The sequence below is a fragment of the Danio rerio genome, chromosome 10 (genome assembly GCF_052040795.2).
Source record: "Danio rerio strain M-AB ecotype USA chromosome 10, GRCz13ab, whole genome shotgun sequence".
In the NCBI taxonomy this organism is placed as follows: domain Eukaryota; kingdom Metazoa; phylum Chordata; class Actinopteri; order Cypriniformes; family Danionidae; genus Danio; species Danio rerio.
In genome coordinates, this window is record NC_141030.1 from 37,834,117 (window position 1) to 37,850,728 (window position 16,612).

A 16,612-nucleotide genomic window follows, 5' to 3' on the forward strand; every position below is an offset into this window, starting at 1 on the left:
TGATGTCGCAGTGACTGATATGTTTAGGTTTTGGGTCAGCGCTGTACAGCATTCTGAAAAAGTGTATTTCTAAAAGTGCGCCGTAATGACGCCAGTGTCAACTGCAGTGTGTGTTGGAAAGGACTGGATGCTGTTCAAACCTCATTTTTGTCACCCCATACAAAACCATTTTAAATCCACACAATCTGACAACACTGGGGCTAGATCACAATATAAGCCACAACACAAGTGAGTTCAATAAAATATATCTTTATTACAGACATGTACAAAAATCAAATATACAAAACATTCTGCTAATGTGACTCAGAACTCCAGCATGGACCAGTCGTGGTAAGGCATCTCTTCTAGAGGAATTCTGCACTCTGGATTCTCATGCAGACAAGCCCTCATCATATCACAGCATTCTGTGAAGAAGAAATGGAGAGGTGAGGTTATTGTTATTATTATTATTAAGCTGTTTCACTTAATTGTTCTTTGATGAACATCTCACCTTGAGAGAGGGTAAATTTGGACCAGTCATGTTGGAGGTAGTACAGGTCATACGCTGATGGGAATTCTCCATGGAGCATTGTGAACAGAAGAACCCCAAGAGAATAGACCGTCGCTGGTTTGGCCCGGTAGCATCCTTTTTCATAAAACTCTGGCGGGATGTACGCTTCTGTGCCTGGAGGAGAGACGTTTAGTTTAGCATCATGTTGAATATATATACCAGATGGGCTTCAGCTGTGCTAATTAACCAGCTTTCAATACGTTTATTAAAAATGCTTATGCACATTCATAACTAGTGTTGTCAAAAGTATCAACTACCAATCGATACCGACACTCATCACAGTCATATTTGCTGAGCATGTGAACACCAATGGCCAATCAGTGGTGTTTAACAGCGCTCAAATTGACTTGTTAAATGTCAGAATCGATTGGTGCCGAAGTCGATACTTTTGACCACACTATTCAAAACACCTACCAGAGAAGATACTGTAGGCTGATTCCATCATGAAGTCTCCACACCCGAAGTCGATCAGCTTGACTTCCAGTGTGTCGGGGTTCACCAGCAGGTTTTGAAGCTTAATGTCCCGGTGGAACACCCCACGGTAACAGCACACGTTGGCCGCATAAACAGCTTGCCTCATGATGGTATGTGCTGTTTTCTCACTGAGGACTCCTCCGCTGACTTCAAGGAATGCCTCCAGGTCCATGCTTGGACTAGGCCGCTCCATCACCATGACGTAATGGTTTTTAAAGATCTGCCAGTCCAGAAGCTGAATAATGTTCGAACACCTGGAGCCATCGCTGGCCATGTTTGCCAAGGTGATCTCTAGAGGAAGTGGCTGGTCACATGACTGAAAACAAAATAATAATGTTGGTTTTCAAACAAGGGTTTCTGACCACAGCCTGTGGTCTATAATAAATATAAGACTTTATAAACTGAACACAGCGAACAGAAAGTGTAGTCTACTCACAGAGCTGACATCTTGCATATTTGGGGTCTTCTGGACAAATTTAACTGCCACCTATTTAAAGGAACAAGCGAACAATTAACATGTGCACGGAGATCATTTCATTCAGTCATAAATCCTGAACAGAGGATTCATTCGTCAGCAGAAATGTCCAAACAATGAAAGCTCTGATGATGTTCTTTAAACAGGGAACTTCATCAGAGGATTTGAGTCTACAAAAATGAATACCTGCAGACCATCCTGTATGCGAATCCCCTCATACACGGAGCCGAAACCTCCTTCACCAAGCTGCTTTCCGAGTTTGTAGCGGCAGCTGATGTCATCTGTTAAAAATGAAGAAAATGTCATTAAATTATAAACCAAATAAAAACACAAACAGTTGAAGTCAGAATTATTGTCAGATTTCAGAACATGATAGTTTTAATAACTCATTTCTAATAACTGATGTCTTTTATCTTTGTCGTGATGACAGTACATCATATTTACTGGATATGTTCAAGATACCTGTGTTCAGCTTAAAGTTCTGAGTACTTAAACTTTATTGCTCTGCATCATTTGGGAAATATTTAAAAAATATTAATAAAAAATCACAGGAGGGCGAATAATTTTGACTTCAACTGTATAATTTTACAAAGTTTGATGAGCCTAAACAAATGTTCTGAACTCCAGCAATAAACTTACTATTGTCCAAGCAGGTCCCATCATCTGCTGAAGACTTCACAGCAGAGTCCTCTTGTGAGACCTGATCCGGTGAAGGGTTCGAGTTTTCATCCAGGGCAGAGTCACAGATGTCATCTGTTATGAGCTGCTGGCTCACTGGAAGTTCATTGTCCTCATCGGATGGTGAACTTGGAGGACTATCAAGCTCTTGCTCCAGGCTGTCCTCACTGAGGGAGGATTCAATGTCTTCTGGGAAGTGAAGCTCTGCAGAGTCGTTCTCAATGACCACTGCAGAGTCAAAGCTGTTCACTTCAGGTTTAAAGTCCAAATCTTCGTCTGCTGGAGCATCAAGAGCTGGAGGTTGGAGAACTTCCAGCTCCAGGTTGCTCACAGCAGTGCAGAAGAATTTAGAGCTACTGATGGGCTCTGCGTGAAGTTCGTGGATCTCCTGCACACATAGCTGATCTAAAGAGAGGAAGGAACATCATTAATATGACTCTACAACTCTTTTTGACAAGATATTTGAACAGTTCATTTGCAGAAACATTACTCAATGTGTTTTTATTGATGATCTTCATGGGTTTTCTGCATTGAATTAGCAAACAAGTAAACTATATATCTAAAGGCAAAGCTCACTGAAATAAAAAATCCTAATACAAATAATTCTTATTTTTTCTGTTTTTTACACAAAACTACAAATTCTGAAGAAAATTCCTGAAATCAGCAGCCATTAACCTTCATTGTAGGAACACAAAATACTGTGGAAGTCAATGGCTGAAAGCACCTCAAACAGGTTTAAGGAGTAAATTATGACAGAATTGTCTTGTTTATGTGAACTGTGGCTTTAAGAAACTCTTTCTAAAATGTCTTCCAGTTAATGTTTATTTCTGATCTTTAAACACTTATGTGATGTGTTTGGTGTGTTTAACAGTATGCTTTAGTAATTAAAAGTGCTCATAAATCTATTTTACCAACAACAGTAGCTCTTCTTCTGGAAAAACAGGCGAAGAAGATGGGAGACAATTTGAGTTTCCTCTTTTTCTGTCTCCCTGCCTGTTTTCCTGCAGCGACGGCCGGGTCATCGGTCATCAGATGACGGTGATTCTCTGTCGTGCTGCCGGTGGGTTCGAGTGGCTCACACGGTTGTTCGTTCGCACACTTAACACCAAACGCTTTCTTCAGACGGTTAATCAGTTTTGAAAATGCCATTTTATCACTGTACTGTTGAATCGCAGAAAGTACTGAACTACTAGACATCCAAAGAAGCTAATGAGAGTTTCTGCTACGTCAAAAGCTTTATACTGTCACTGATGATGTCAGAGTTCCACAATTCCATTTGGTATTACGTAGAGACTTTTTAAAACACAACAAACTTGTAATGCAGGCCCGCGCTAGACTGACTGGCTCATTCGCCTTAATGTGCTCACACAGCCACCTGCTTATACACATTTTTTCCAATTATTAATTAAATTAATTTTGCACTTAGGCCTATGTATTTTTTCTGTCATGCACAACTTTTTCTGCGTTTTACTTTTTATTACAATTATTGCCATGTTTATATATATATATATTTATACGTGTGTGTGCGTGCGTGCGTGTGTGTGTGTGTCTGTGTGATTTTTTCATTTATTTTGAGTAGCTCATTTCGGTTATTTTATATTTTCATTATCAATTATTTATCATTTTAACAGTATTATTATTATCGTTTATATTATATTTTATATATTATGATTATATAAATTCGTTATTCTTGTGAATTCTTTTTAAATGAATAATGCTTCAAATAATAAATTAAAAAGAAAAATATGCAACAAAATGAAGTTATCCATGTATTACCTGAAACCGCCAGTAGGTGGTGGTAGGACACTGTCTTAAGTGAATAAGACATTTATTCAGCAACAAAGCAACTGTTGTGTTTATGAATATGTCAAGGATGAATCGACTCTCACAATTTATTTAAATCCACAGATTCATTCGCAAAAAATAACCCACTCTAGCCTAACATATTAGGACTGAACCGATCTGAATGCTAACAGGTAGGAATAAGGATCAAATTCTTGTGGATTAAACCTCTTTGTTGACATCAATTGCAGTAGATTTTATTAAGTTACAACAAAAGGTAGGTAATGGTTTTAATTGCGAACTGTACTTATTTTATGTGTGAACATGCTACATGCTAACACCATCACAGCGTTCCAGTCAACTAATTTAGAGCTACTAACGTTAGTCAACAGTCCCCGCCTTCACTTTGTGAAAAATGCGAATTAAAAAGAAAAAATAACATAAATAAAATAAACAATTACAAATTAAACCAATGAATATTAAAGTCAGTGTAATTAGATCTTACGTTTATTACTGTATGTCACACAGGCTAGTTAGCTAGCGCTAATTAGCAGTTGATGCTAATGCTAACATTGATGCAACTTAATGTAACTGTAATGTAAATATTAATGTTATATTAACGGTACTGTAACGTTAAACTAATTATTGTTTTACTTAAAAGCTCAATCAAATCTTCAACGTTAACATCAGTCAGATTGATTGCTAATTAAGTGATTCTGTTAATATTACATTTGTTTACCTTAATATTACACTAGATAACCTTAGGAACTATACAGGGAGAGGAATTATTTAGTTTTATATTACAGAAACTCGATATTTATTTTCTATATTTTTGTTAGGCCACAGTTTGAAATGCCATTCTGCAGGCTGAAATGGCATATTTAACACAATTAACCTCGACTTTACTACAAAAAATACAGTCAGGTTTATTTTGTGTGGATAAATGTAAGCTTACTTTAGTAAAACTATGTTTTTGTCTTATTGGCTAAATGGGCTCATGAAAGTGTTTCACATAGAAATGAATAAATAATAACAAATTTTTCTGCACACTCAAATTGCTTTACACATTGTGGGTAACATGTTTCCCGAAAGACATTTTGAAATGGAAACAAGATTTTTCTTTCCCATTTATATCTTTCCCTCTGACCTAGTTTGTTGGCTTCTGAAAATAGTTATAAAGAGACAGGCAAATGCACTGAACATTCTTATATTAAGCAATGTGTTAACCTATTCATTAATTAAAATGAATTCACCAGGGCCGGCCCAAGCCTTCAGGGGGCCCTAAGCAGGATTTTATTTGGGGCCCCTTTGGTGCAAACAATATGATAAATTATCATCAATCCTTGATAATTCCCACACTATAAATTTAAAACACACATTATTGATTTTGTTCGCTGTAGCTGTGTTGCTTACATCATAAAATATATGTTTTAAGACAATTCTAAATATTATTCTGCAGAAACAACTTCCTATTGATCCAACTTTTTATATGACTATTTGCAAAACAAACATACAAACATAGTGACAATAAAGATAATTTCTTTTTTAATTGGATATAAATGTTAATACTGAAAAAAACCATATTGTATTTTGTAGTTCAAATAACTTAAAACATCTATTTAAATTAAAATCAAACTAAATCAGGAAGCATTTTCTAGACATACTCGCATATAAATCAAATTAATAAATATGTACAAAAAATTTTCAGTTCTCAGAAATAATTCTAAATTAAGTGATTTTTTTTGTAAAACAAATTAATCTGCCAATGAGATAAGTAAAATAATCTTATTTAAAACATAAAACAATCTTTTTTTTATATACCCTAATTGTCAGATTATTGAGCTTTTTTTAATGACAAATTCACATAATTTTGACAAAAAATCTTTCTAGAAAATGTTTATTGGTTTAAGAATTTTTAGATATTTGGACTACAAAATCACACAAAAACTATAAGAAAGAAAATAATTTTGCAGTGTATTACCAACTCTAAATTGTATAAATCAGAAGCTTATTTTTTTTAATCGCCAAGTTCATGAAAAAGCATTTTGCTGCTGTTCCGGGCACTGCTGCTTCAATCACGATATCAAAGATTCTGCGATATATTGACAGGTCACAAGAAAACCAGCCACAATATATCACAATTTTGGTAAATGAAGGGGGAAAATGCATCAAAAATTTATGATGAATTTCTTTTATAAACACGCATTTATAGAATTGCAACAATGTAAAACAAGTGCTCATCTGTCAAACAAGCTTAAAAATGCTGATGTGCAGAGAGCAGTTTCTGACTGAAGAGAGCACATCTCTATCACAGCAGCAAAATCTCAATTTAGTGGAATATGCATTTAAGAAAAAAACTGCCAAAATAGTAATTTATTGCAATTTATATACACTTATTACAACTTAACCAACTAATTTTATGTAAACATGGAAACATTTTATGCTTAGCCCTGGTTTATTTTCAATAAAAAAAAATATGTATTCCCACTATTTTTTCAACTGATCAGAATGCTCTGAGAGGTGAGCACAGACTCCTCTGAGCATGTATGTTTTCAACAGTGGAGAACATTAGTTATTTACTCACATATTTAAGTTTTTTAATTCCCCTAATATTTTTGCCAAAATACCATCTACAAGATTTTGACAAGGTCTGTAAGAGTGAAATAAACGCAAGGCCTTTCTAATTAAATGTTCATGTCCTATTGATATCTTTATATATTTTGGCGGAGTTAAAAAGTTTGAGCGCATAAGTTGCACTGGCCGCAGGCACGCGCGAGCGATATAGCGAAGTAAAAGCGTGTCTGTTAGAAAGAAACTAGTGGCAAATACGGGGGAGCTGGATGTCTGAAACACACAAATACATTGGCCCAGCTTGGACAGAAGAAAGTGTCTGTATGCCTGAGATATTCACCATTGCAATGGCTCATCTCTCAGACTCAGTGGTTTACATGACGCTGGTGTATGTCTAATGATACGCCCTTACGGGAAGCGCCACCTGGTGGCGGCTGGGTGTACTGTAGCTAAAGCGGTTATCTGCTGCAGTCGGTGTTGAAAACTGATTAATTAAATCAGATCTTTTGTAAATTTAGGTAAATATCTTGGCGCCTGAGTATGTATCGCGGTCAGAAATAACACTATACATGGGCATATATTTTGTTCCACCACTAATCCACAAATTAACAAACTAAAACGAAAGTCACACAATAATTTCAAGCACTCTTGGGGGCCCCCTGGTGGCCACGGGGCCCTAAGCAGCCGCTTAGTAGAGCTGCAGTCTCAACGGTGAAGGCTGGAAGCTGGCCTCAGTGAAGACTAGTCTGTCCCTGGTTGGTCACTGGAATCAGTCTCATGTTCTCCACTCCCCCATGACCACCAGCACAGCAGCAGCTCAGGATACGGCCTGGTCCTGGATATGGACACCTTGGGATCATCTCGTCGCTGGTCTTGGATCCAATCAGTGACTCCGCATAATCTAAAGACCTCGGAATGAGTATCCCCAGGTGGAAATGGAGAAAAAAAAAGAGAATAATTAACGTAGCTGCTGTTCATAATAAACAAGATGTAGAAACTTGTGTGGAAACCGGCTAAGTGATGTACTGAGTGTATGCTTTACTAAACAGATAGGTCTTTAATCTTGTTTTGAACTGAGAGTGTGTCTGAGCCTCGGATGTTATCAGGAAGGCTATTTCAGAGTGTAGGAGCCATAAAGGAGAAGGCTCGACCTCCTTTACTCGACTTTGCTATTCTAGATACTACCAGAAGCCCTGAGTTTTGAGATCTTAAAGAGCGAGTTGGATTGTAGCGAGACAGAAGGTTGGTTAGATAAACAGGAGCTAGATTATTTAGAGCTTTATAGGTGAGAAGTAATATTTTAAATTCAATACGAAACTTAACAGGCAGCCAGTGTAAGGAGGATAAAATTGGGGTGAAATGATCATATTTTCTAGACCTGGTAAGAACTCTGGCAGGTGCATTTTGTACTATTTGAAGTTTGTTAATAGAGGATGCTGGGTAGCCAGCAAATAGAGCATTACAGTAATCCAGCCTAAAAGTCATAAAAGCATGGACTAGCTTTTCTGCATCCAATACTTAGTAATTTAGCGATATTTCTCAGATAAAAGAAGGCAGTTTTTGTGATGTGGGATTTATGATTTTCAAAATTTAAATTTCTGTCTAATATGACACCCAGATCTTTTATAGTAGAGCTAACGCTAACTTTGTATCCCTCTAATTGTAGATTGAGTTGCGAGATCTGCTGTGTACAGGATTTAGGTCCAATAAGTAATAATTCTGTTTTGTCTGAGTTTAATAGAAGAAAATTGTTGGTCATCCAGTCTTTAACATCTCTAATACACTCAGTTAGCTTAGACAGTTCAGACATCTCATCAGGTTTAGTTGAAATATATAATTGAGTATCATCTGCATAGCAGTGAAAGCTGATCCCATGTCTTCTAATAATGTCTCCCAGAGGTAGCATGTAAATTGTAAACAGTAAAGGGCCTAAAACTGATCCTTGAGGCACCTCATACTTTACTGGGCTGACTTGTGAAGGCTGTCCATTAATATTCACAAACTGGTAACGGTCAGTTAAGTATGACTTAAACCATTGTAGAGCTTGTCCCTGGACACCTGTAGACTTTAAGCGATTTATGAGGATATTGTGGTCAATGGTGTCAAATGCCGCACTAAGATCGAGTAAAACTAATAGCGAGACGCACCCTTGGTCAGCAGCTAAGAGTAAATCATTGGTTATTTTCACTAATGCAGTTTCTGTACTGTGGTGAGCCCTGAAACCTGACTGAACAACTTCAAAAATATTGTTTGTCTGCAGAAAGGAGCATAATTGAGTAGAAACAACTTTTTCTAGTATTTTAGACATAAATGGAAGATTTGAAATAGGCCTATAATTAGCTAAGTTGTTGGGGTCCAGTTGCGCTTTCTTAATAATAGGCTTAATAACAGCTAGCTTGTAAGAGTTTGAAACATGGCCTATAGATAACGAAGAGTTGATAATGTTAAGAAGAGGTTCTCCTATAGCAGGTAGCAATTCTTTCAGTAATTTTGTTGGAATTGAGTCCAGCATACACGTAGCTGCTTTAGAACTATTTATGATTTTATCTAGCTCTTCCTGTTCTATGATTTTGAAGCACTGTAGGTTATTATGATTCAGTGAAATATTTACAGGATTTGGAGTATAAGCCGGTGCAGAAAGTTTAACATCTCCTATTTTCTGTCTAAAGCCTTCTATTTTAAAACTCTCTCCAAGACTAATTGTTCCGGTTAATATAAATAATCAGTGGAGAAATGCATTTAGTTTTGCATTAAATTGGTTCATTTCGACCTGAAACGAGGAGTTTATTGCTGTTTCTGAATCATGTAGCGCTGTGTCTGTTAGATCAGATGATCGCATTCACAACACTGGAACTGAGTGGATTATTACCTGCTCTTCACACACAAAGTAGGCCTACCTGAAATTTAAAACGAGAAAAGGCTCAATAATACATTGGACAGATCCTTAACGCACTAATTTCTTCCCTTTTTACTGCTGTTTTGGATTGGAAGTGTCTGCAGATAGCGGAGTACTGCGCGCTGTCTCAGTGATGCATCAAGCACTTCATTCACACACCGGCTGATGTGACGTGTGCCGCTCTGTAGAATTATTTGACTGAGTTTATTCTTCCTAGGGCAATACTTTTAGGATAGTTTGTAAGCCTGGCTCATTGTGGTTAAATTAATAAAAGTGAAACTGACAGGCACAATATTGATTGTCATTAACAGAAAATAATTTAGCCTCATATAGGTTACTCTGAAACTGTGAATATTTGACTGTAATTTTATTTATATCAATAGTTTATTTAACAGACCAGTTTGTGTTTTGATTAGGGTCAATAGTGGTTGCCTGTTGCAGAGTTCAAAAAAAAATCTTACTATTAAAAAGAAACATAAGCTGGACCACAACAGATCAATGTCTTAACAAATGCTCAAATAATGTTTCCTGGTTTACAGCAAGCATCATGTTTTCAGTTAGATTGTGTCGTCTGTCATATACAGTAGGCCTATACGTCTTGTATTTTTACTAAACAAGATATATTGTTTGAGTTTATCACCAATAGAAACTATATTATGCTTAAAAGAAAAACCGGCACAGTATCGGGATCGCATCTGTATTGGTCGACACTCAGAATTTTGGGATCGAAATCAAATCGGTTATAAAAAAATGGTATCGGTGCATCCCTATTTTTAATGAGTCATAGTTTTATATGGTAAGAGCAAGGACTCATTTTATTTTATTAATTTACATTTTTAGTAAAAGGTCTTTATCAAATGAGTAATTTCTTTTTGAACTGTGTTTATTTAAGAATTGAGCTTAAAGAATAAAAAATGTATCACGGTTAGTACTTTAAAAGTGTGAGGTCAATATGATTTTTAATATTTTTAATGGCTCTACATTAACCTTTTTTGATCACCAGCCTATATGGCTAGTAGTTTTTCAACTTTACTAGCCACTCGCCATTTTCACTTTTGTTTTTGGGAAAAAATATTTGCAGAATTACTTGATTTAGATGTGTTGTGTATGACTTTGCTCAATGAGCATGAGCGGTAGTGGTTTCATGGTGTTGCATTGTAATTGGTTATTATTTTAGGGCTCAACATTAAGGTTGTACCAATTTTTTCTCTAAAAAGTTTATAATTATAAAAAATTCAAAAACCAGCAAAATATATGTTATAATATGCACACACTTTTTATTAAATAAAACTTAAATAACAATTATTGTCATGTAGCCTGTCTAAAACTATGCAAAGTAGTCTGTCCTAGCTTAAGGTCTCAGATCAGCAGTTAACTTTGCATAAAAGTTAATCTATTAAATCAACATTACTGAAAAGAATGATAATTAAATCATATTAACAAAAAGAAAGCAGGTGAAAAACATACCGTGTGCAATAATGAAAGGATGATCAAACGCACACAGTTAACATTAGGCCCATTAATAATCTGTTCAAAGATTGTTTAAAGCTAAAGCTGCAACTGCTGCTGCATACATAAAATACCTTCTTTTTAAAAAATCTCGAGCTCTTGAAAATGGTGGATGTGTATCACTTTTTGTCCAGTCTATTTCAAACAGAACCGATAGCAGCATTGTGTTTCCAGTCAAGGTTGCTCACGCAAGGAAATGAGAGCGTGCACGCTTTGTAAAACTTGCGCGCATCACTTAACATTCTGTATTCATCTGCTTTCTTTTGCTTGCGTGAACACAGTTGTTTTTGTCAGTCGGGCTGCTTCTCATTTCTAGAGGTTCATCCTTATTGTCGAACCCTGCTTTTAAAAAAAATACAATTTAAAAATGATTTTCGACCAGCCAAAGTGGATAGTGGGAGTGGCTGTCTAATCCGCCACAGCCGAAGTCTACCTGCGGTTGGTGGCTGTTAATTTCAAGCCCTGGTGTTAACCCATTAATCTGTTTATAGTGTATTTATGCTACATACACGCTGTAATATTTCAGGAGTAACAGCTGCATACAAATATGGAAATAAACTCGAAATTGTGATAACCTTAGTGACATGGTTTTGTATCCTCAGATTTTTAAACAGAAATATTACAGCAACTAAAGAATAATTATTGTCAACATTTTTAGTTAAACCAACAGCAGGGCTCGAAATTGCGACCATTTCGGTCACTTATGCGCCCGAAATTTTATCTATGCGACCTCAAAATATATTTGGAAGCATTTTTGCGAGTGCATAAAATTGATGTGTGCGACCAGTTTTTACTGCAAAGTGTTCACCATATGCGCGGATTTGGAGGACATTCACGCAGAATGCATCTCTGCTCTTGAAATGCGAAACGTAGTTCTTAGGAATGGTTTACAACAGTTGTCATGTCAACTTGCTGCAGTAAACAAAGCCAAGTCCATAATACTTGCCCCGTCTTTGAGCTCTTCTTATTGGGCCATTGCTCTAGAGCAGAGCGTAAATGGATTGGTTAATATCAGCTGTCAATCACTCAGTCAATGCCTTCTGGCTTGGGATGACTGGGAGAGCTACTATTGCGAAAAATTATAAAGCGCTGAATATGAGAATTAAGATTACACTGACAGATGTTTTTTTAGAAACTGTCATCTAAAGTTACAAATAATGACACATCTTAGTAGTGATCATGCGCTGAATGTCAATCACACATCTACACTTTTCAAAGAGTGGATAAAAGACTTCCATTGGCTTCAAGTCCGCTATGAAAAGTCTGTGGGATGGAATTTTCAGGTAACTGTTTGCCACATCTAGCACGAGAGCTTCTGTTTAATCTTTCATATAATCGCCAGATGCCCGCCGTGCAAGTGGCAGCTATATGTAAAATGTAACACCACGTACACATTGGCAAACTAGCTTGAGACGAGAAAACTATTATCGCTACTCATGAAGACGGGTATAGCTATTAACATGATGTATGCATATAATAGGGTACAGTACATGTCAAAAGCATCAGTGCAATATCAGACACCACCCATGAGAACAGCACAGCGGTCTGTGTATGCTTTGGTCACTCAGTTATGTTATAAAATCTATTTTCTTGTAATAACGGGATTTCGTTGAGACATATTTTCCTCACGCATGCATATATATATATATATATTTTTTTTTTTTTGCTTTTTAGTTTGATTAGTGTTGATTTCAAATGCAATAACTCTGTTTGTATAAAACATGTAGTAACGTTGCTTATAATTGGTGGGTGCGACAAAATTTTAAAGTTAGAAGCACCGGTGCTACCAAACAAAAAGGTTAATTTTGAGCCTTGAACAGTAACAGAGGAGGCTTTTATGTTTGGAAGGCCATTTTTGCTATTAATTTTTCAGTTTTCTTTTACCACAGTTCTAGTACATGACCATATAGTCTGACATAGTGTCATTGTTTTCTCCATCTTGTCCTAGAATCCTCTACCACGTTGCGTCTTGGCAAGTCATCTGATGTGCGTCAAGGTGAATTTGGGGTTGCCATGGGGAGCCCCTTTTCTCTTAAAAACACCATCACATCTGGAATCGTCAGCTCTGCTCAGAGAGGCAGTAAAGAACTGGGTTTCTCCAACTCCAACATGGACTACATCCAGACGGACGCTACCATAGATGTTAGAGCACTGGAAACTGGGTGTTGTTGCATGCAAAAAAAATGTATGTCATCATTTAATGAATTGCATTCCATCACTCAATCACAATTCTGCTTTACAGTTTGGAAATTCAGGAGGGCCTCTCATAAACCTGGTGAGTCGCTGACATTTACTCAACTCACTGCTTCTGCCTTTTGGTTTAAACGGTCCAAAAACACCAAAACATATTTTTGAGATGTTTACAGTCATATATATGTTCCACGCTGCTAAAACACTATTAGGATACATATATTTCACAATAAAAGTGAAAATTGGTTGTTTTTGCGCTATTTCGAACAAATTCGTTCTTCCGGTTTGAAAAGAAATTTTGAAGCTACGTCAAGGCCATGAGCTCCTTGTGTAAATTCCAGCATGGAGACTGGGTGTCTGTACCGGCGGGTACAATGTGACGTCTTTAAGCTTTCATCAATAATTCAAGAGAAAGACGAACTAATCAGCGTGCTCTATTGAGAATGAGGTGCAACTTTATTAATATGCATGATAGCTTCAAAAACTACCTGTTACAGTATTCAGAGAGACGCAACGTTGTGTTGCTAACCGTAAATAAAACAAGTGGAAGAAGAAGAATTGTTCGGAGACATGGGTCGTCAGTGTTGTTTATAAACGTGCCACAACAAAGGTTTTGTTTTCATTTTCGCGCAATGAGAAAGGACCCACATTTGTGGACTACAGTGGTCTTCTAACACGCAACAAAAATGTTTGTAAGGAACATTTTTACCCGAGAGCTTTTTGTATGTATAAATGGTGAAATCCAGATTTGCCACTCGTCTTCTTATAAAAAAAAAATCGCAAATCCAGTTCTCGTTGATTGTCCTGTCTCTACGGATTTGGTAAGTAAGCAATCGGTGTTCCTTGTTATTCAGACGGCGAAGTAGGCCATTAAAACTACACTCTTCTAGCAGTTCCTCGGATCCAATATGTCGTTTGTCATGGGGGGCACGCATGAAATGTTCTTGAATGAAAATGAAAGTGCCAAACTGCAGTTAAAGTCGACAAATTTAGAATGAAAATCCCCGAAATTACATGACACTCCGGAGGAAACGTGGATAGCGTGGTGACACAATGACGTTAATCGTATTATGTGCTTTAACATGTAAAACGGGATCATGAAATGAACATTCAAAAAGCAACTCATGTAAACACCTTAATCATATTGTTGTTTTAATCAGATTAAGGCAAATAGTTAAATTACTGATGTCCACAAAATCATTACTTTATCTGTTAAACCGACAAGTGTAACACAAACTACTCTCCTGTCTTCATTTGGAATAAAAATTCCAAGTAACTCAACACAAGCAAAGACAATTGTAGGCATAATAGTAGGAGTATTAGGGTAGGAGTATTTATAGCCACAGACATGCAACCTTTTTCAGGGGTAGAAAACTCTGGTTTTAGGCATTTAATTAGTGTGCTAGAACCACACTACGAAATCCCAAGTAGAACGTATCTCACAGCTATGGTGGTACCCTCCTTGTACAATAATGTGAAGGAGAAAGTTATTAGTGCACATTTAGTAGTTGACTACAGATTGCTGGACCTTCAGAGCAACACAGAGCTTCATGACTGTCATATTAAGAGCGTGAATTGTTTTCAAATGTTCATCAATATTGTATTGTACTGGCCGTACTCTAGCCTTATGTAATAAACTGATGTGTCATGTTTGTACTCTTCAGGATGGTGAGGTCATCGGCATTAATACCATGAAAGTGACAGCAGGGATTTCCTTCGCTATTCCCTCAGACAGAGTCCGTCTCTTCCTTGACCGATCTGCAGACAAATAGAGTAAGAATGACCTCACAGCTGCTTGCTTTTGTCTGTGACAGAATTTTTTTCACTGACAGATGGTTATTGGGTCTTTTTTTCAGAGTCTTGGTTTGGAGAATCGGGATCGAAAAGGCGTTACATTGGAGTGATGATGTTGACTTTGACCCCCAGGTGCCAAACACTTTTATTACAATTTTACAGGAGAGCAAAATTCATACATTATGGAATCTGCAGATTTTTGTTATTTACCACTAGATTTGGCTCTTAGAAATTTAAGTGCTGGAATACCTGGAAAATTGGCTTGTTCTGTTGAAAAGTGCTTAATTTATCAAGGAGAATTTGTATGCAATTTTCACGCTGAAAAATAAAAATGTTTGTGAACTTTTGTGACAATTTAATGCAAAAATACCCGCACAATCTACCGTGATTCCGAAGCAGTGATTTAAATGATATGAGAAGTGGCCAATCACAGTCAACCTTGTTTAGTTTTACCTGAAATGTAAGGGCGGGACAAAGGCCTTTCTGTGTTGCAGTGACAGAAAAAAAATACTCAAAAACAAATGTATTATGGGAATAATGCTTTTCGGATGTTTTTACTATGTTATTAGCAAGAGTAATTAAACCGCAGACATTGAAGTGTTTTTGGTTGAAGCAAATGTAATATTGATTGTTTTGCTGATCTGTCTATCAAACTATCAATAAATCAATCAATTTATCTATGAATCTATCTATCTTATCTATTTATCAATCAATCCTTAAACCGTAAACTTTGCACTGAAGTGAGTCTTTTATTATCTTTAAATTCTCTTTTTCCCCTCCTCAGTATAATCGAAGAGCTAAGGATGCGAGACCCGTCCTTCCCTGAGTTCTCATCCACCGTGTGATTGTAGGATCTCCAGCCAACAGGTGTGCTGCTCTCTGAACATGATGTTATCAGCTGTTGATTAAGGCATCCTATTGATGATGTCATTTCCTGTTTTCTGTTTTGCAGAGCTGGAATGAAGCCAGGAGATGTTATTATTGAGATCAATGGGGTAAAGGTGAACACGTCGGAGGAGATATACAATGCTGTGAGGACCAGCGAAAGCTTAAATGTGTTGGTCCGCCGGGGGGCCGACCTGCTCATGCTGCACATGACCCCAGAGTCCACAGAGTGACATCAAGTCAAGTATTTAGTAAGATTAAGAAATGGTGAGTAATGAGAAGCTGTCATAGTTGGAGATGTTGTAAGAAAGGAATCATCTAAAGAGTTGAACAGTTGTAGCAAACGCTGGACATTCGTGTAGTAAACGTGTTTCTGGAAGCGTATGAAATAATGTGGATGATTCAGACTTCTGTACACTGGATAAACCTCAGTGTGTCTGCGCAAACTACACTATCAGTATTGATTTGTAGGAATATCACTGAATATTTTGTTTAGGATTGTCATGAGGGCAACAAACACTCAACGACCTTAATAAAACTGGGTGCTCTTATTGTGAAAATGCTGATGTTTTGTATTGAGTCTCACATTCTCATGTTACGACGTTTGTATTTTAATACATTTTTCTGAACAGCTCTGATTTCACAATAAACCATTGGAATATTTATGGATGATTTGCTGATGTCTTAGTGACTGATATGTTTAGGTTTTGGGTCAGCGCTGTACAGCATTCTGAAAAAGTGTATTTCTAAAAGTGCGCCGTAATGACGCCAGTGTCAACTGCAGTGTGTGTTGGAAAGGACTGGATGC

The 16,612-nt window shown here is 36.9% G+C and overlaps 3 protein-coding genes and 1 pseudogene across 4 annotated transcripts in view; 2 read left to right on the forward strand and 2 right to left on the reverse strand.

Annotated features, from left to right (window-relative positions):
- LOC147842141 (uncharacterized) overlaps nt 1-16,612 on the reverse strand; it is a 1,078,568-nt gene that overhangs the window by 391,271 nt on the left and 670,685 nt on the right. The window lies entirely within an intron of this gene.
- Nucleotides 234-3,542, reverse strand: LOC147842146 (serine/threonine-protein kinase pim-2-like). The gene is made up of 7 exons (XM_087271110.1): nt 3,089-3,542; nt 2,139-2,582; nt 1,686-1,780; nt 1,461-1,511; nt 965-1,340; nt 491-664; nt 234-404 (listed from the first exon to the last, which is right to left on the reverse strand). The coding sequence occupies exons 1-7, from the start codon at nt 3,372-3,374 to the stop codon at nt 304-306; spliced, it is 1,527 nt and encodes a 508-aa protein (XP_087127236.1). The 5' UTR covers nt 3,375-3,542; the 3' UTR covers nt 234-303.
- On the forward strand, nt 4,065-16,182 carry LOC147842147 (serine protease HTRA2, mitochondrial-like; annotated as a pseudogene). The gene is made up of 7 exons (XR_015501351.1): nt 4,065-4,153; nt 12,884-13,077; nt 13,178-13,210; nt 14,790-14,898; nt 14,982-15,051; nt 15,704-15,786; nt 15,872-16,182. The product of XR_015501351.1 is annotated as a serine protease HTRA2, mitochondrial-like (transcript).
- stard13a (StAR related lipid transfer domain containing 13a) overlaps nt 4,065-16,612 on the forward strand; it is a 250,288-nt gene continuing 237,740 nt past the window's right edge. Inside the window, exon 1 of the mRNA XM_087271062.1 lies at nt 4,065-4,153. Coding sequence (XP_087127188.1) covers nt 4,144-4,153 — 10 coding nt within the window. The 5' untranslated portion in view covers nt 4,065-4,143. The remainder of the gene's footprint in view (nt 4,154-16,612) is intronic.

Excerpts from the sequence above, each read along its gene's own strand:
- LOC147842146 (XM_087271110.1), bottom strand. The coding sequence starts at position 3,374 with ATGTCTAGTAGTTCAGTACTTTCTGCGATTCAACAGTACAGTGATAAA. Across the intron at positions 2,583-3,088 it reads AAGAAGAGCTACTGTTGTTG|ATCAGCTATGTGTGCAGGAG; the intron begins GTAAAATAGATT and ends TCCTCTCTTTAG. Across the intron at positions 405-490 it reads CAAATTTACCCTCTCTCAAG|AATGCTGTGATATGATGAGG; the intron begins GTGAGATGTTCA and ends TCTTCTTCACAG.